At 35.9% G+C, this 19,690-nt stretch overlaps 1 protein-coding gene across 2 annotated transcripts in view; it reads left to right on the top strand.

The window, feature by feature from the left end:
- Positions 1-19,690, top strand: part of SLC4A7 (solute carrier family 4, sodium bicarbonate cotransporter, member 7) — a 64,126-nt gene that overhangs the window by 10,792 nt on the left and 33,644 nt on the right. For both annotated transcript variants that reach the window (XM_010007504.1, XM_010007505.1), the window contains 5 exons: positions 10,365-10,508; positions 12,328-12,463; positions 13,481-13,641; positions 15,804-15,992; positions 18,753-19,121. In XM_010007504.1, the coding sequence (XP_010005806.1) occupies positions 10,365-10,508; positions 12,328-12,463; positions 13,481-13,641; positions 15,804-15,992; positions 18,753-19,121 (999 nt within the window). The remainder of the gene's footprint in view (positions 1-10,364; positions 10,509-12,327; positions 12,464-13,480; positions 13,642-15,803; positions 15,993-18,752; positions 19,122-19,690) is intronic.

Here is a 19,690-nt window from a genome sequence, read left to right on the forward strand (position 1 = left end):
ACGCTCTTCAGTGAAGATAGAAGGAAAAAGCTAGAGAGATCCAGTGTTAAAATCTAGTTTACTCACTTTTCACCAAGAATGCTCTGAAGCTTAATTAACATTTGCAAAATGCTAGAAAGCTATCAGTAGATTCATTAAGCAGTATTTCCTGAAAGTACTGACTCTTGCTGCTACAGAACACTGGAGAGCCATTATAGCAGCAGTTTCTAGCTGAGAAGGGTTGATATAGGTTGCTGTCACATTTTCTTATAGTGTGGTCTAACAAGAGGCAGTTTAAAGTGATTAAAGATATTGCTGTTCATGTTCTTGCTCTGTTCCTTTCAGTCTGTTACTGCTTTCCATCTTGTACTGACACTTGTTTGTCTGAAGGTATCATAAGCCTGGTTAAGTATGTTAAGCCAGCAAAAAGCACAGCACTTCTAACAAAGGAAAATAAAAAGAGAGATCTCAACACTTGAGCAGCCCAAACCAATTTGCCACACGGATGGATGTGTGCCAATGCTGAGCGGAGGAAGGAAGTGTGAATGTGAGGCCGAGAGGTGCAGTGGTGGAGGCTGCAGCAATGCCAATTTACATAGGGTTGAGCTGTGGTGAAACCACTGCTGTCTGTTTCTGTATTTGTCTTCAGTGCAGATTTAAGCTAGCTCCTCCTTAATTTCCTCCTTTTGCTTTTCTCTGAAAGATGACCCAGAAGCAGCATGTGTGCTTTGCAGGGAGGCAGGGGTTAAAGAGAAGCAGACATTCAGCTGGAGTGGTTTGCAGTGCAGCAGCATGAGCAGATGTAATGCCTCAACTACGAGGGAGGAATGACATGGGAATGTGCAGCAGGATCACTTCTCTGGTCTCTTTCATTGCACATTCTCACGAGTGCTTCAGCTGGTACAGCACAGCAGTTACACAAGATCCCGGGTGGGAAGGCAGGGGGTTCAGGCTGTTTGAGGCATTTCAAGCACTTTTATTGCTCACTGTGGAAAATATCTGTTTTACTCATGGCCAAAGAATAAATTAAGGTGAAATGAAGCAATCGAGTCATCATAACGGCTGTTGAAAAGAGATCAGATCTCACTGTCCTCACCTTGCACTTATCCATGCAGCCACACCTTTCCTTTGGCGATCTCACAGTCTCTTTGAAGTGATCCAGTGAAAGTGTTTCAATGCAAGGGATGGCTGGCTGTGCAGAGGTTAAATAAATAACTATTAAGACACATCTGACAAGAAAAATGTATTCTAGTAGGATTAACAGATACCTAAAGCTTCATATAGATACACATTTTCACACATAAGTAGGAACAATTTTTAGCAGTTAAATATATTTTGTAGTATCTGAAATATTTGTGAGAAAATTGGTATTCCTCCCTTTTTTTATGTTAGAATGGGGAAAGAGAGGTACAGCATATATTTTGACTTTTTATCAGTGAAAACTATTCCAAAGTAAAAGCAAGAAGTATTTCTTTTCCTGTACAAAAGAGAAAGGTATCTAGGTACTGTTGTTTATTACTAATATAGTTATCTTCTCTGAAATTCACCATAATCTGCTCCTTTCTTAAATTCAAGGTGGTTTAGAGCATAAATTTATGTGAACTTGCAGCTCTGTTTACAAGATCATTATTTGTAAGCTGTTACAATTAAATTGTGAGATTTTTGGGTTTTGTTTTTAATTCTGCTATTAAAATCTTACAAAGGGAGAAATGGAATTGTTGACTGCAAGCAGTAAAAAACCCTCTGGATAGTGTTACTTCTCGTTACTGATTTGTGATAGGAAGACCTATAGTCAGGCATTTGGTATTGTAAGTGTTCTAATACTTGAAACTGTTTCAGTCCAGTCTTCCAACTTGTTTTTCTGGTGACTTGAAAAAGAGTTCTAGAAGTTTGGAATTTTCCGGAAGTGTATGTTGATTAATTTGCAAAGTTATGAAACACCAAACCTTTAGAAGGTGATATTTAACTGCTTTAAAGCCTGTACAAACTCAGCATTGATTGGCTTCGTTTTGTAGAAGGCATAGTTTTGCTACTGATACTAAAGCAAAGGTTTCTTGGTGTTGTCAGTATGAGATACTTTGCATTTCTTGAAATTTTTTGATGCAGTTTTAATGGAGAGGGGGCTAGATGCTAAAAGGGGAAATAGATATTGGAGTTAGGGTGTCCCAAGTTCTGCATTTTATTTATGGTGCCTGGGAAAGTGTGGTACATATCCAGAGTGACAGTGTTTAGGTTAGAAAGGTTAGGCACAGGCTACTGTTTTCATAACTCTATTCCTGTAAAAGAGAAATGGGTGGAGATGGTAAACTGCAATTATGGGCAGACTTTCTGTGTACTAAATAAAAGTACTGCTTTTAGAGCCTTACTTTGAAATAACAAATGTCAGTTTACAGAAGAGCTAGAAAGGGGAATAACATCTTAAAATAACATTTTTAAGAGCACCTAATGTTCTTAACTTGATGCCAGACTCTTTGAGCTGCAATGAATGAGAGTAATAACAAAGTAAGGCAGGAGTTGGAAGTAAGGCTAGAATAGTAATGGCAGAAGTATTTCATACCATGTTTTAAAAACAATTTTCTATTAAGAACCATGTTTAAGCAAAGCTTTCTTAAACCTGCGTTAATATGCTTGGCTTGATATTGTCAGAATCTTTTTTTAAATGTGTAATTTTCCACCTTAATTTGAGGATATATTTGCTAGATACTGTTTAAGGGAAAGAAGATACATTCTGTTATTCTTAGGAGACCAGTTACAGGCATAGCAAAGATAAGGAGTTAGGAGTTTGTACATAACAAAAGTCTGTTCCAGAATCAATCTGAGGTCAAGTGTGTCTGTCTCAGTAGACTAGTTTTCTATGGCATAAATCCAAGAGTTAAGATGATTTAATAGCTACTTTACTCTCACACTATCCTGTGGCAGGTGTAAGTAGTGTTTACATTTCAAGTGACCCTATTACTTCTGGTACCTTAATGGTTTAGAACCTCATTTTTCCTTTTAAGAAAACTGTTGTGCTTTTCAGTTAATCTTACTTGGTAAGGACAGGTAATTAAATAATCCATTTTTTCCCCATCTAGAATTGAATATTTTTTCTTTAAGTGGAAAATTGCTCTACAAGTGTTTGGCAGTTGAATGTGTTATGAGTAGTTAGAAATGGTTTTGGTATTATAAAGGGTTTTGGGGAACTAAGAGAACTTACACATCAACTTGTAATAGAATATACTATTGCATTTTTTTTTTTTCAGATGGTGTGTTGACTATTTTTCTGCCTTTTAGAGACATTTAAATTACAACTGTTTGAAAACCCATTAATAGTTTCTGTAACATCTTTCAATAAAACAAGTTGTACAGGAGCAGGTAAACACAAGTAATGCAACAGAACATTATAGCTGCTGGTGCTTTTAAGATTGTGATTAATATTTTGCTCCCTGTCATGCAGAACTAAACATCTGTGCTCTGTTCCTCTAAGTCACAAAAATTGAGGATGTTTAACTGATGCGATTTTTAATCCAGTCTTAAGTGTATTTAGGAATTAATCTGCATTGCTACACCTTTGTCACATGTTCATTGAAAATTTAGTTGTATTTTGCTGTGGGAATTCTGCATTACACAGTCAATAGGCAAGTTTCTGAGGATTTCTTGTCCTGTTCATTTATGCAATATTCAGACTTCTTTGTAGAGAGAATAATTATCCTCAACTTATTTCATTATTTGTGGTGTTCATAACAAAAGTAAATCCTTAACAAATGCTATCAAAACTCTCTTCAGACTGCTTTTTGAGAAGGAAAGTTGGCAACCTGATTGTGTAGACATAGAACTCAATAAGGCACCGAAAGTGACTGAATACAATTTTCAGTATCAACGTGTTGTTAGTTTTGAAGGTTATTTCTAGTTTCTAGAACAGAGTACTAAAAAATTACTATAAAATTACTATAAATCTGAATTTTTTACTTGCTTGTTAAATTACTTGCAAATTACTGGAAGGACATAGTGTAGGCTACTGGAAAGTGAAGCTTAATAAGATAAGTGACTTGAGGCAGGAGACTTTTTTTTTTCATTTATGATACTTCTTGATAGTAGCCTCATAAGAACCATGTATAAAAAGAAGCATAGACTAGTGAACCCCAAAATTCATATTCTTTAGCTAAATAACAATTACATAAAACTAAAGAGTTTTTTTTTTTTTTGTTGTTGTTGAATTTGATACCACTGTTGTCCTCATCCATATGAGGGAAACTACTCATTCTACAAACAAATCTTAAGGAGTGTCCTTGAGACACTTGTTTATGTCTTATTTGTGGAGTGGTATCAAAAGCTATGGAATCCTTCTGCATACCCCAGTTGATGAATGACTGTTGACAGGGTGTTTCATCTTGCTGAAGAAGATATTAGCCAACTTTACTATCTTTCTGACTGAGTTGGAACTGAATAGTAGTATTCATGCTGAAACTAAGTCAGCATTTTGCATTTATTGTAGGTAATTAATTAGAATAACAGAAATACTACTTTTTTGATTTTTTTAAGGCATCATACAGTGTATGTATGTATGGTATTCTATTCTGTTTTACAGTAAGAGAAACATTGTCAGAAAAGTCAGCTTTTTGTAATTACTTGGATCTATTTAGTACTAAGATCTATATGTTACATTGTGGGAAGAGTGGACCAGTAATTTCACTGACTTGTGGATGGGAACTGGAATACATGTGGAGGGAATTATAAAATTCTTTTTAGCTATGCTTGCTTTCTACTGTAAGTTGGCTAGTTAAGATACTTTTATAAATAGTGAACCATAAGTGACAATTTTTGAAGGAGGCTTGCAGCAAACTCTTAAGTTTTTCAATATGTAACTACTTTTTCTGTAGAGGTAGAAGGCAGTACTGAATATGCATCCCCGTGAATTACTACAATTTCTAACAAGTAAGGCTAGATCATCTGATAAACAGACAAAACTGCTAAATCACATGGTCTTTCCTTTAGTGATGTTTTTTCAAAGCGAATCACGGTATAAACTTCAAGGTGTTCATGAAAACCTCTGCAGCAGACAATACATTTGCTTGTACTTAAATCTTAGAAGTCATTTTGGGAAATGACCATGGTAATTTCTTAAAACAAAGTTGTTTTTAAAATAGGTACTATTCAAAACAAATGCCTTTTACATACAGGTGTAAAATTTCGAGTCAAATAGACTAGGATGGAAGCAATGCATTTTAAAAGTTAGTGAAATGAAATATTACAACTTTTTTGTTTTCAGGCTTGTTATATGGGAGAACATGATGTAATGTTTCTGTTCTGATTGCATCAGAAAATTTATAAAAAGTAAACTGACGGCAGTTTTATTATCTGAAACATATGTAAAATTGTGCTTCAAGTAGTAGGGCCATAAAACCAAAGAGCACCAATTGAACCATAAAACTTTGAGCTGACTTGTTAGCCCCAGATTGCTCAGATGAAGAATTTTCAAGATGAGGCAGAAGAAATAGGAGGTTGTACTTGATTCTGCAGCCCATTGTTTCTTGATGGCTTTTCATAACATTTATCTTACTATTTTTAATACCTTTAATACCAAGTGCTGAAACCTGGCTAAACCTGTGACTTGATGGTTTTCAGAAGTCCATTTTTAATCCACAGAAGGCTAATGTTTCAAAGCTTAAAAGTGTAGGATTTTAAATTTTTTTCTGAACACTTGTTATTTTATAAAGAAAGTGTGAAAGTTGGAGTTTTTGTCAGAAAGAGTAACTCTTACATGAGGCAAGATTCCCTCTGTAATATTTTTCACATCTTAAACTATGAGGAAATAGGTGCATTTGGGGGAGAGCTGATCCATCTAAAGATGTATGCAGCAGTTGTATGAGAGAAGAGTGTGATCACATTCCTAATAAGAATGTATTTATGACCCATTGACAAAATGGGAATGTATTTCCAAGTGTTTCCTTTGAAATATTTTACAAGCACAATGTTAAAGAATGTAGAAGTCTCATTTCTTTCTTATGGCATCCGTGAAAGGCAGAGAATGTTGGCTTCTGTATTAGTGGATGAAGGGTCAACCTTTGATCTTAAGCAAACTTCTTGTCTTGCCTGTTTCTACATTTTTCTCCCCTCCAACAGAAACAGTTGTTTCAAATTGTCTTGGGTGTGTATCCTTTTTCCTGAGTTCTGCTGCAGAGATAGGCTGGACCAAGACTTTCAGCTCAGATAAAGTGTGAGACTCAACTACAGTCTGACTTGGATGTCCTTTGCTAGGGCAGCCAAGTCCCCCCTCCCACAGGTATCAAGTGCTGGTTCCTTTCCCAGGCGAGGGACATTTGTGCTGGCAGTGGACCCCGAAGACCTGGGGTGGACTTTGGTGCCAGAACTCCTATGTAGCTCTGTTGGCTGTCACTAAGCTTTTCCTATTAATGTTTACTACCTACATATCTTATGCATTAACTGATGATGCCTCCTTGAATACTGATTGTGTAAAATAATAAAAATACTCAGTGCATTTTTTCTCTTATGACTGCCACTATGAACTCAGACTTGGTCTGAAGTCAGAAAAAAATAGCTTGTGTGTAATGAGTAATCTGGCATTTACTGCTTCTGCCAGTCAGTATAATATGATGCTGTATTTAATTGTGTAGTGAGAAAACACTTTGATTTTAGATTGCACTTCTCAATTTTATCCAAGTATTCCAATATAAAGAGCATAATCTCAGATACACTTAGTTACTAGGAGCAACAGGAGATTTCAGCATAGAGCCAAGGAGGCCTAGCAGATTCTACAATCCACTGCACTGGAGATAATCTTTAGGATCCAGCTATGGCATGTAACTGTCCCATGAAAGATGGTTAGAAAAAAAAGTTCTTACAGGGTTGCCACATTAGAGCATTTTTGGATACATGTTTTTGATCTCTCTCAGACTTTGGAAGTCTTTTATTAACATTTTCTTAGGGGCTTTAAGGAGAAATCAAGGAACTTGAACAAAGCATTTTCTATTCACCCAATTTTATAGGACCTAGTATCAATGGGCTTTTTGGAGTAAGACCAACCATGTGATGGAGGCATGTAGGAAGCTTCTAGCATTTAAATTTGTTTCATGCTGATAAGGACCTTAAGTAGTAAATACTCTTGATGGATTTGAACAGCAAAGCTTGGATAAAGTCAGGTTAGATTAAACTGAACAATTATCTCCTGAGCTTTATATTACTAAATTTAGTATTTGGCAGTCTACTAATTATATTGGTTATTGGTTTAAAGTAATTCTATAACAAGCTTTTCTGGAGAATGGTACCGTGGTACAGATGTTCATGTGAATAAAATTTTGAAGGTCACATAATTGTACCTTTCAAACTTTAAAAATTAAGATTCAAGTAAAGGGTTGTGTTCCTTTTAGAAATAACACTGATGCTAGTAATACAAATTTCAACTTTTTTAGAGTTAACTTCTTCTCCATTGCTATTATATTATGTTCTGGTTGTGGTGTTTTTTTTGTTTTTTTTTTGGCCAGGGTGAAGGGAACTGTAAGTTGTTCTGCCAATTCATTGGGAATGAAGGGGGGGGAAGCCATCTGTATGGGTTTTTTTTCCTTCCCTTTTAAATTGTGTTTGTAAGTAAATCTTTGTCTGTCTGCAGACATTAATTGCTCCGATATGAATAATGGCACTGGTGGGAACACAGTCCTACTCAATATAGCTGTGTCTTCTCAGCACTTTGCTTTGTGGAGTTAGACTTAAGGTTAAGCTTGTACAACTTTTATTATGCAGTTTTGCCTTTTGTGGTTGAATATACCTGCAACATGTTTTTGGGTAATTGTGGTAGTGTACTCAACAGTAGTAGCTTTGTCTTTGCGAGGTAGTAGTGCAGATGTCTTTGTTTATTAATGTCCGCAACACCAAAAAAAGTGGATATAGTGATAGCTGAGAGGTCAGCGCATTTTAGGTAGGAAAGTAATTTGCTGTCATTTGTTTGAAAATACCTTCAGTTTCTTTCTTACGTCCGCTTACTTGTCCCTAGCTTTTCTCTGTCCCTTTACAATGTATCTGCTGTCTTCCTAACTTTTCTATTAATTTTTTTTTCAGTCACACTTGAGTTTTGTAATAGAAGATCGTCTTCTCGTTTCCTTATTCCACCTCTCCTTCCTGCAGCAACATGGTCTTTGATTATGGAAATGATCATACTATTAAAAATGCTAAATTTTGCAGTAGCAATTGTTTTAAGGAGGAGGCTCTTGAAATAATTATGTAGAATTTTTTTTGTTGTCTAGTAAAGAATGCAATATAGATGGAAGCAGCAAGAGACCAAAATGTGGAAGTCCTTATTTTTCAGGAAGGAAAATATTCAACAATTTCAGATTTCTGAATTTTTCTAGAAGGTAGTCACCTGCAAGTGGTCTTGTGCAATGATCAAATCACTTACCTAAAACAGTCTTAATAAGAATTTTTAACAGGCTGATAATAAAAAATGCTCCATTACTAGGAATATGTTTGAGTTTCTCTTAGGAAAAATATTTCCTATAAAAAAAACCCAAACACTTGGACAGTGAATAAAATTGTTTATATGTAACTATGGTTTAACGATTCCTTATTGAACGTAATAAAATGAAAATCCTAACAGGGATGATAACAGCATTTGCAGGGAGTGGTGGGGTCACTTGGTTGCACCAGGCAGCTTTGAGTGAGGTGTGGTGACTAATGCACCTATTTTTGAACCTAGAGTACTGCTGCATTTCCTATACATAAGTGTGTCATGATGATGTATCTATAATGAGACCATTATTAATGGTGCCACCTGGTCATAGTATACATCAAGTGCATTGATTTATGTTTAGGTGTCACATGTGAATTTATTTCTCCGGGAATTGCATTGTGCGTAGTAGTTGTGGAGGGTGGAGGTCAGGCTGCCTGGCAGGGGTTGAGTGTTCTTGTTGGATGAAGCTCACAAAAGAAAAGTTTCTCTCTATAAATAGGGCTGATGAATGCTTCCACAAATTAATCTGTTTTCCACTCTTACATGGAAACAACTAGCTTTTAATATGCTTAATTTCAGATTTGGTCATAGTGCAAATCAAGTTGGCTAATGTTGGAACTCTGTCAAGAATCAGGCCTTGTGATTTAAAAAGGAATCCTGAGCAAATTAAACGTTAAACTTTCTCATGCTTTCCTGCTTATTTTTGCTTTGTCTTTTTACTCACATAGAACTGTAAAAATACTGCTTTATTAAAAATTTGTGTGTAACTTTTTGGGCTTAGGGATGCTTTTCTTGGAAAACATGTTTGACATAGTACCACTTCTTATTTCTTTAGAGTTCTGTAATGACCAGAATTTTCCCATAGTTTTCCACACGTAATCTAGTGTGTGTGTGCGCTACATGAACACATAGATATCTAAGTGCATGTATGTGTACAGTCACAACTCCTAGGGCTGGCTTGTCTTCCATAAATTTGCTGAATTTACATCTCTCTAAGAGCTGGAAAACTGCTTCCTTTTCCTTTTGATAATGTCAGTCTCCTGTAACAACTCTTCCTCAGTATGAAACCAAGTTTATAGTTAATGTGTCTCTTCCTGAGATTGTTTGTTTAAAAAGGAATTAAAAAGGTTTTTGTATATGCTAACTCCATTACAGGAGACACCACAGTAATAAGCTTGTAACAGCCTGTTGATGGATTTCTTTTGCCAAGTTGTTGATGATACTACTGCTTTATGTGAAAGGTCATAGGAAAAACAAGATGCTGAAAGTATGTGTTTTAAAGAGCAGTATGTATGAATTTTAGGATGTGCTACCTAATCTTTACTTACTTATTTAAATCCGGAATAGAACTGTCTCTGCAAGTTATTTGATGTTTGGCATACCTTTCCAAAGATAAGTTTCTTTTATGCTTCTTAGTATCAACTAAATTAGTGTTATAGTTGAACATCAAGTTCACCTAGATGTTTCACAAGCTACTTGAATAAATTTTGGCAATTCATTAAGCAGAGAAAACTCCTTGCAGACTTGGAACAATGTGCAGCTTCTTAATGAAGTTCATAAACTGAACTAGGAGATAACATCTTGCTGTTGTTACAACTATCCTGATACAAATCCCTGTGAACACGATCGTGTAATTTCTCTACCTTGCCCTGGTGCTTATCAGCTAGTTTCTTCCAGAGTTACGGGTCAAGCTTATGTTTCTATATTGGTTTCACAACTGAGTTCTTAAATTAAGCCATATTCATATCAATTTTATCTGGGAAATTAGTATGGCACTAGTTCGTTGATGTCAGTGAAGGACAGAATGGAAATGGTAATATTAGTTGGCTAAAGGTCAAATGTTTTTTGGTTTCTTTTTGTCAAACTGTCTTGTTGGCAAAGACACTAAATTTGGGCAGGAGGTTAGTTTTTGTTTAACTGTTTCCTTTTCAACTTTCTTGAAAAGGCCACAGAGCTGTGTATATTGGAGTTCACGTCCCATTTGGAAAACAAGGCCGTCGACGGCATAGACATCGTGGGCACAGGCATCACAGAAGAAAAAAAGAAAAAGAAACTGACCGAGAAGATGGCCGAGAATCTCCATCATATGGTGAGAAATCTGTTGTGTGAGTTCTTTGTCTCTCTTGAAAATAACCTTGGTATAGTTACTTTGTACTTAAATATTGCTTGTTTTGTGATGTTTCTTTTATTACTGTAATTAATGTCTGTCTTTGTGCAATCCATAAGCTGTTGGACTTCATCCAGGTGTCTGAGTGAATGTTTAGCAGCCTGCCCTGAATATGTTAGACTGGTGTTTCATAATGCTTGCCTGTAGCATAAAAATCTGTTATTTAAATGAAACTTTTTTTCAGATTGTACAGTCTTGTATCACTCAAGATTTAAAAAATTATGAATATAGCTATGAAACTGTGTTTGCCATGGTAATTTGACCAACAGTCAATTAAAATATTTACTTCAGCCTTCTGGCTGTCTGTTAGTAAAGGGCTTGAACCGCCTCCTAAGTTTTAGTTTTGGACCAGACACAGCTCCCCCCGGCCCCTAGCCCACCCCTTATCCTCCAGAGATTATGACCTGGTCATAGCATTCTATGAAGTGAAATTATTTGGCAGTACTCTTAGCACTTGTTTCTCAAGACCTCAAACCCTCCTTTATTCTTAGCCTGTAATGAATGGGAAAACCGTGATGCAATTTTTCACTTCAAGCGTGGACACCACGCTGTTCACTATCTCCTTTCTGTGACTAGAACCACGTCCTACATGGAGCCAATTCCCTGAAACAAAGTGGGAGTGTTTTGACAAGTCTCGTTTTACTGTTCTCCTACAATTACTAGTTTCATCCATCATCAAAACTTCCCTTCCCAAATACAAATTATCATCATTAGATCTTAGTAGTCTTGCCATACAGGTTCTAAGGCAGCAAGTAACACTAAATAGGTAGAGATCCACTTCTTTTCTGGTCACTTCTCCATCCTGGATGCATATGTTATATAACCATTCTTGAGATGTGTTGGGTTTGGGACAGAAGCAACATGCTGTAGATCTTCATTGATTATGAATGTTTTTTGTATTCAAGAGCTCATGTAGTAGTAGGTACTACATTATTGGACCCTTGTAATTTGAAACTTCTCCCTTGAGTTTTGAAACAAGATCTGTGTATAGGTATTGAAAATATCTCTAAGCACATGTGTTTTATTGTTGTTTTGCTCGTAAGAGTGAAGTCTACTGCTTGTATTTGGTCAATAAAGACAGTTAAACTTTATTACGAGTTATCACTGGACCTGTCCCAGTAGGTATTATACTATGAGAATTTAAAATAGTTCTGCAACATTTTAGCTGTGTAGTTTCTACTTTCTTATGATAATTTATGTACAGCTCTCCAACCACTCAATGAGAAAGTAATTATTTCCATCCTATGTTAAATAGCAAGAGGCCATTGAAAAATCTGCTGCTTTAACAATGTGAGTGCCTGGGTACTGACTATGTAGAGGGGGGAAAAAAAAAAAGCAGCCAGCTATTTAGAATCTTGAACTATTGTTAGGGCAACCAATCTGTAAGTCAGGCTGTTTGTTTCTGTCAACCTTGTTTGTGTTTTTTTTTTCTGCTTTAGTTAGTGTCTGTCATAGTACAAAAGGTTTCTAGCCTTCTTTGACTTTGACTTTTTAACCAATTTTACTGTTGGTGTTTATTTTCATACTGTTATTCTACATGGATATTTTTGTCTTCAGAAGGAATGAAAATTTTTAAAAGGACCTAATTTTAAAGAAAAGTCCACATTTCTTTTCTTCCTCTTCCTTCTGCTAGAGGGCACTGTGCTGTGTATTTCTGAGAGAAGATTTAACTGCCATGCGGTGCTTTGTGCTAACAGAAGCATGAATTCTTTTAATTGTTCAGTTTCTCCTTTTCTTCAAGACACGCCATCCCAACGAGTGCAGTTTATCTTGGGTACTGAAGATGATGATGAACACATTCCTCATGATCTCTTCACTGAAATGGATGAACTTTGCTTCAGGGATGGAGAAGAATATGAATGGAAAGAAACAGCTAGGTATGCTAGACATAGATTATGTCAGGTTGTATCTTCTAGTGATTTTATTTGAAAGAACTACAAACCAAGCCTAGATTAGAATTTTCATGAACTATAGGAGTTGTTCACTCAATTCAAACTAAGCAAATGAAACTTTTGTTGTTTTTGTCCTATTTGGGACGAATCAGTATAGTTTCTTGAGAGACCCTAAGTCTTACTGGTGCTGTGTTGACTGTCCTAAACCTGATCATGCCAAGCATTTTGAAAGATAGAACTCTTCAGATGTAAATACAGGTGTTCAGCCATAGAGCATGATATTTCCAATCTCTGAATTCTCTTTCCTCTATTACTGCTGATATAGTACTGTCACTTTTCCCCCCTCCCTCAAACATAAGGAAAGTTGGGTATTTACATACATTCTTCTTAGGTAGTATTGATTAATTTTTTGCAAATGGGATGTGTGAACATTACTATGGGAATACCATGGGGTTTTTTGGCCCATATTAGTTAAGTTTGCTTCTGTCTACATATGCATTGTAATAAATTCTTCCGCATTCAGTACTTCTGGTTATTTAAAAAAGGTTCATTTTAAAAAGGTCTGTGGGTCAGAATCAAGATTGGTTTATACTTACACATATTATCTGGCACTTAAATGTCTGATGTAGCACATTAGCAGACTTGAACATAGTATATACAGTGTTTCAGACAGCTTTCTAATCCTAAGATGTGGGTGAAACAGAGATACGCAAATGAAATAACAGGGCACAATCCCACTCTGTTCACAGGAACTCATTAATAAACACATATTGTTCAGACCAAAAGAAACAACATGGGTGAAAAATGAAAGAGCTCAGTGTGGTTAAAAGGCCTGACAAAAATGCCGTGACTGTCAGTCGAGTTGTCTGATAAGATGAAAGTTGGTATGATCCAGCATGGGATTTCCTGTTCCATGGCAAACAGAAGCCGCAGGGAGGAATGTGATTGCTTGCCAGATTGTCTGTCTTGCAGGAGAAATACACATACTTATATGCATTTCAGGTGGCTAAAATTTGAAGAGGATGTTGAAGATGGTGGGGATCGATGGAGCAAGCCTTATGTAGCAACTCTGTCTCTGCACAGTCTCTTTGAACTGCGAAGCTGTATTCTTAATGGGACGGTCATGTTGGACATGAGAGCAAGCACACTAGATGAGATAGCAGGTTGCAGCTAAACTTTTTGTTTTTAATAATTCCTAATTTTTAATCTATACCTTGAGATGTTTTTGATGGTGTCTTTGTGTTCTTGAAAACACTATCCTGAAGAAATAGGTCTGTGCATGCTTACTGCAGTTTTCTTCGTCTGATTGTAAAGAACTAATCTTTAATTACAAGGAGCTACATTGGATGAGTAGGACCTCCTTTATTACATATTTTAGGAAGAGGCCCCAGATTTGCCTTTATGTTCTAATCCCTGAATGTGTTTTTTGTCTTTGTTTCTACAGATGAAATGTAAAAATCTGCCAAAACATTTTAGGATTTATTTGTGCAATTTAGTACCATAATTATTAATCATAACTTGGCTGATGGTAACTTGATGCCAATAGTGCAGTTATTGTTGCACATCTGGTATTTTTTTTTCACCTTTATAAGAGGTGAGCAGAAATAAATTTTGTACATGTTGTTTGACCTACTGTGTGGGGTGTCCTCACTAATCACACGATCATTTTGGATGCTAGAAAATCAGCTTTGAATACTTTTTCATACCTATATATATAGATACACACACGTACATACCTACTGAGCCTGAAGGCCTTTGAAGTTGTTTTACAAAATTTTCCTGGTATCTCTTGCTACAGCTACCACACAGTGGAATGTCTTCTCTCAGGAATCATGCTAGGCTAGGGGCTGACCAACATGTATGTGAAGGACAAGGTGTTTTGGCATTAAACTTTGGCAGTGTTTGAAATGTTTTCTTGTTTTGTTTTGAAATCTTGGAAATTCTCTCAGGAAATTGCTATTCCCTTCCTATTTTCCTGACTTACTGAACAAGAGTGTTCAATATATTGTTTGTAGAAGTCATGTTTTGTTTTTTAAATTTATTTTTAATAATTAAATTTAGCAGCAATCTTAGTATGTAAGAAAAATAGTTACAGCTTAATTGTCTGTAAGTAGCACTCTTTTAATAGCAGGTGTTTTACTTGGAACTAGGATGTCTTAAGAGAATATATGAATTTGTTTCAAGTTAATTTTAGGTGCCATTATGAACCATGTAGCACAACAGTCCTTGGCATACAAATGTATTGTCCTGTTTCCATGAGCCAAGAATACCTAGTAGGTATTCTTGGTTCTTCTTCAAAACAGGAGGGAGAGGGTGGCCAGTTTCCTTTGGAGAAGCTGTAACAAAAAACTGTATTTCCAGTAATTCCAGAAGGAAGCTGCGCTTTACTGACAGACTTTGCTGTGTATGATTTTGTTTTTAAGGTATTCTGAGCCATAACCTTTTCCACTCTGAAAGGTTCTGTAGTTTTCCAGTAGTTAGGTTCTTGATACATAAGTTAAGAATGTCAAAATATACTTTAAAAGTTGTTATATAGGTTTGTGTTCATTTGTGCAGGCTGGAGTTTGTTATTATTAATTTAAAAAAAAAAAAAGGGGGAGAGGGGTGAGCAGCTAAGAAATCACAGCAGATATTTTCCCAGACATGCAGGCTTTCTTTCCTGGCATGAGTGAGCTGACGAGATGCTCTTTTGAAAGTTGATGTTGTTTGACAGCTGATTAGTTCGTTGTAGATGATGTAATTAGCTTTTGTTTTACACTTCCTCTTCTAAAGCATGTGAATTGTATGAAGTTCCATAGAACCTATGGAATTTAGGGTGTCTGAAGAGGGACAGAGGAATTAGGGAATTAATCTCATTCTATAATAACTTCCAGTTTTGTAGAGTCATATACTCGAAAATGGGGAACACCAGGTTAAGACTTGTCTTAAGAAGTCTGTTCTCCATCATTGTGTTTCTGTTTCTGTGTGTTCACTTCTAGTGGAGGGTTGTTGAATACATAGATGCTTTTTTTTTGAAAGGGAGTCGCTGCTGAAAATTAAAATGACAATAAATTATAAAATAAGTAACCTATATCTAAATGATGCTACAAATAAATACTGTCTTTTGGACCCACATCTTTCCTTATTCTCACATTTGTTTGTTTAGTGGCACTTTGGAATATTTCCTGTGGATTCTTGAAGATGACTTTGCTAAAGAAAATACTTTAAAAAAAATAGATTTAATTTCTTTTTCCTATTATTGGGTGCAACTACAGTTTTGGGAGTGTGGTGAAGGAGAAGGCTGATAGCTATATATATAATTTTCTTTGTTGTTGTTACAATGTAGATATGGTTTTGGACAACATGATTGCTTCTGGCCAGCTGGATGAAGCCATAAGAGAGAATGTGAGAGAGGCTCTTCTAAAAAGGCATCATCACCAGAACGAGAAGAAATTCAGCAATCGGATTCCCTTGGTTCGATCTTTTGCGGATATAGGCAAGAAACATTCTGACCCTCACTTGCTTGAACGAAATGGTGAGATAAGTTGTAGCATCCAGTTTGTTCTAACCTGTTTAATGCTCTTACTGGGAGATGAAGGAAAATTCAACTGATAGTAGCAGATAAGTTTTTCCTCCTTGATAAACAAAGAACTAATGGTAACAGTGTGTGCTGTGTGTAGCTGTGGATGATGTTTCCATTTATTTTTGAATGTACTCAAACATTCTACTCCTGCCTGTATACCTGGCATGTGTTATTGTTTTGAAGTATAGAAATAGACCTATGTTGATCCTAATATTTTAAAGACATTATTGAATAAAACGTGTAATTTTTGAGGAATTTCAGCATCGTGACATAGCTTTATATGTTTGTCAGATGGCTCCTACTAGCTTATTCAATCTTTATGCTAGAGATTTACTTTGTGGTCATGTCATGAGTTCAGTGCTGCTGACAATTGCTGTGTTCAAATCCAGTGTTGCTACGTTAATATGAGTTGGAAAAATTAACAACACTACTGGTGAATAAATTACTTATAGCTAGATATTGTTTGTTTTTACCTTGTTTTGTAAAATAGGATCTAATGGGGGAAAAAATCCCCCACAAAATCAAGAAAGATATTTGCTGTATTTTTATAGGCTGTACCACATCTTTTATTTAACTAATTCCTGAAAATATTCTGGAGTATCAGTATATTTACTCCTGACATCCAGTTTCAACATCCTAATAGCAATATATACTGCAAAGCAGGAGACTTCATGTATTTTAGGGCCTCTGTTTCTGTCTCTTTTTTATATTTTCTTTTGCTTTGTATTAACTAAGACATACAATTTCAAATGAAATTTTTTAGTCTAGCAAAAAGTTAGTTCTGCTTTCATGAATCATTGCTTGAAGTTCCTTTCCCAGCTTGAAAGATGCCTCATTGCTTAGAATGTTTTCCACTTATTGAAGTGCTTGTTGGGAGCTCCCAATTTGATACATACTAGGAATGTGTCCCAGCAAATGTCCAAGCTTGCCGATACTTTTCATTCCCTAGTGAGTTTATGGTTATGCTTAAATATTTGCCTGATAGTTTCAGAATTATTTTTCTGGAATGAAAATACCAACTGATTGATATAACACCATAATTTATTCTGTAACTTATGACTTGCCTGTTTTGTTTTGCAAATGTGAAAATTTTCAGTATTAACTTGTTTTTTTACCCATCCTTGAACACCTGTGTCCACAGTTGTAGTTCTGAGGATTTTGTATTCAAGGTTGCTTACTTGTCAGTTACTTTTCATGTATCACTTCCACTTTCCAGTTTGTTTTATTCTTAATACTGTTGCTACAACAGAATATGGGATGTATGCTGCTATAAGAAACCAATATAAATGGGAACTCTTTGCCAGCATATACTGATTTAGTTTTTGTTTATAATCCTATTGTTATCCTCTAATGAAAGGCTAAAACAAAAATATTTGCACAGTACTTTTTAGACTTCTTTTTACACCTGTGTTAGGACATCTCATGTCCATGATCATTGCAGAAATCACAACCTATAATTATTACTGTAGTGATTAATATAGACAAAGTAATCCAAATTGCTTTACTGGTTCTCTTTATTTCACTGCAGTTTTAATAGTTGATCTCTGAGGCTTTCGTGCTTAACTTAAAGCCAGTTTGTATGTGTAGGATCCACTCTTCTGTTGCTGGGGGGGGAAATATATGTGATCTTTACCTCGATGTACTCTCTGCTGCTTCTTGTAAATTATTCTAGGGTTGTTAGGTGCATTGGTTTCTGTAGTGCCTAGTGTATGAGACTAAATATGTCTAATTTGCTGTTTTCTTTCTTGATGTTATGGTACATGAAAGCAGCATGTTTTTTATTTCAGGGATTGTAGCAGTGATCTGTATTTAAGGAGACTGCCATCCCAGGAAAAGAGTGGTAAAGAGAAGGAATGGTATTGCTAAACCTTCTAATGAAAGTGCTGATGTGAGGATAGACAGTCTTTCTCTGCTTAAGGAGGAACTGAAATGTATTACAAGCTTAAATCTGAGGGACCTATGACAAGACTGTTATTTTTATATGAAAACAGTGAGACATTGAGACTAGATGGGGCAAGAAAAAATAAAAATGGATTTTGGAGAAACTTGTTTGGTTTTAGGCAAATGGGGATATTTGGTAAGTCACAGCAAGAAGGAATGGAGAAGGACTGTGGATCTAATCCTCATCCTCTCTTCAAAATTGTACATGGAGACTACAACTGACAAGGAGACTTCTTATTAAAACAGGACTTACTGGAAGACAGTTGCATTTAACATGATTAGATAATATTTGATCATGTTAATTTGGAAAATATTTTTATTTAAAAAATGAACATTTTTTCTATATAATTATTGCAGTTAATTGTGAAGTCTTACAATATTTTGGCTTCTAATTTTTTTGTTTTTTTGGATGGTGTTAAAGGTAGCTTTGTGCAATTTGGAATAAGAAATTCTCATAAGAAAATTTAGGAGTCAGTTTCAGGAGAAAATTTTCTTTGGAGTGTGTGTGTGTCTTATTAACAAATTTTACTGACTTCAAGAGAATATCTTCTCTGACCTATCTCTGACATTCTAATTAATACTTATCAGTTATTTCTGACTTGTAATGTCTGATATCAGATTTGCCCTTATCTCCTTACTTGCATGAGTATGGCACTTCTGGCCCATAAAGCTTGCAATTTACTATAGAAGATGTTAATGCCTATTTGTTTCTGTGTTTTTTTAGTGTATCCCTGTTGTAAGCCTCATGGTGTTTCATTTGTTTTATCTCAGGGGAAGGCCTCTCAGCCTCCCGCCACTCTTTGCGAACAGGTCTCTCTGCCTCAAATGCTTCCCTGAGAGGAGAAAACCGTTTGTCAGTTCTTCTCAATTACCTTCTTCCTTCTTCAAGAGCTGGAACTCCGGCATCCTCAAGGAGTACAACCCCTGTAACTACCCCTCAAAACACACCACCATCTAGTCCTACCTGCAGCCACCCGCCAACCACAAGTGCCCAGCCAAGTCCACTTCAGGGCAAGGAATTGCTGGTGTCACCTGCCAGTGGTGATATTCCTTCAGTAGTAATCCACCCACCCGAGGAGGACTTAGAAGTGCAGGAAAGCCAGGAAAAGAAGACAGAGGAAAATACTGGCAAAACAGCAGGCAACTATCAGAATTTAAGCTGTCCATGTGTGGTGTTCTCTGCATCTGGATCACTTGCCTTGCGATGTTTTTGGCACATAACTTGGGCACAAAGGAATATGATAACTTACGTTAACATGCTCTGCCTGCATGTTTTATTTCTTCTCAGTTGTGACAATTCTTGTTCAGCATTTTTAACTTGTTAGCTTTTAACTAAAACCAGCAAAAAAATCTTAATTAACTCTGATTTGTGTGATTAAAAAGGTACATGATATGTTGAAATTAATATAGAAACAAAATGTCAAAAAATGGTGGCCTTTTCCTTTCACTCACCTACAATTCATACCAGGTTTTGTTGCTTTTGTCAGTGGTTGAAGTAATATTTTCAATCAGTGCTTGATATACTGAGATATCTACAGCTAAAGAAGTAGTGAAGTCTAAGAGACGAAAAGAATTAGGAAGCAATAATTGGTGGTGTTTGTAGTTTAGTTGTATCATCAAGTCTTTAGGCAGTTTTATTTTCACTTTTGTGCTTTTGAAAATGGAGGCCATTAAAACCTGTAGTAGTTTATGATGGAACTGGCAGGGGG

This window comes from Chaetura pelagica, unplaced genomic scaffold (assembly GCF_000747805.2).
Source record: "Chaetura pelagica isolate M959 unplaced genomic scaffold, ChaPel_1.0 scaffold10, whole genome shotgun sequence".
Taxonomy (NCBI): Eukaryota; Metazoa; Chordata; class Aves; order Apodiformes; family Apodidae; genus Chaetura; species Chaetura pelagica.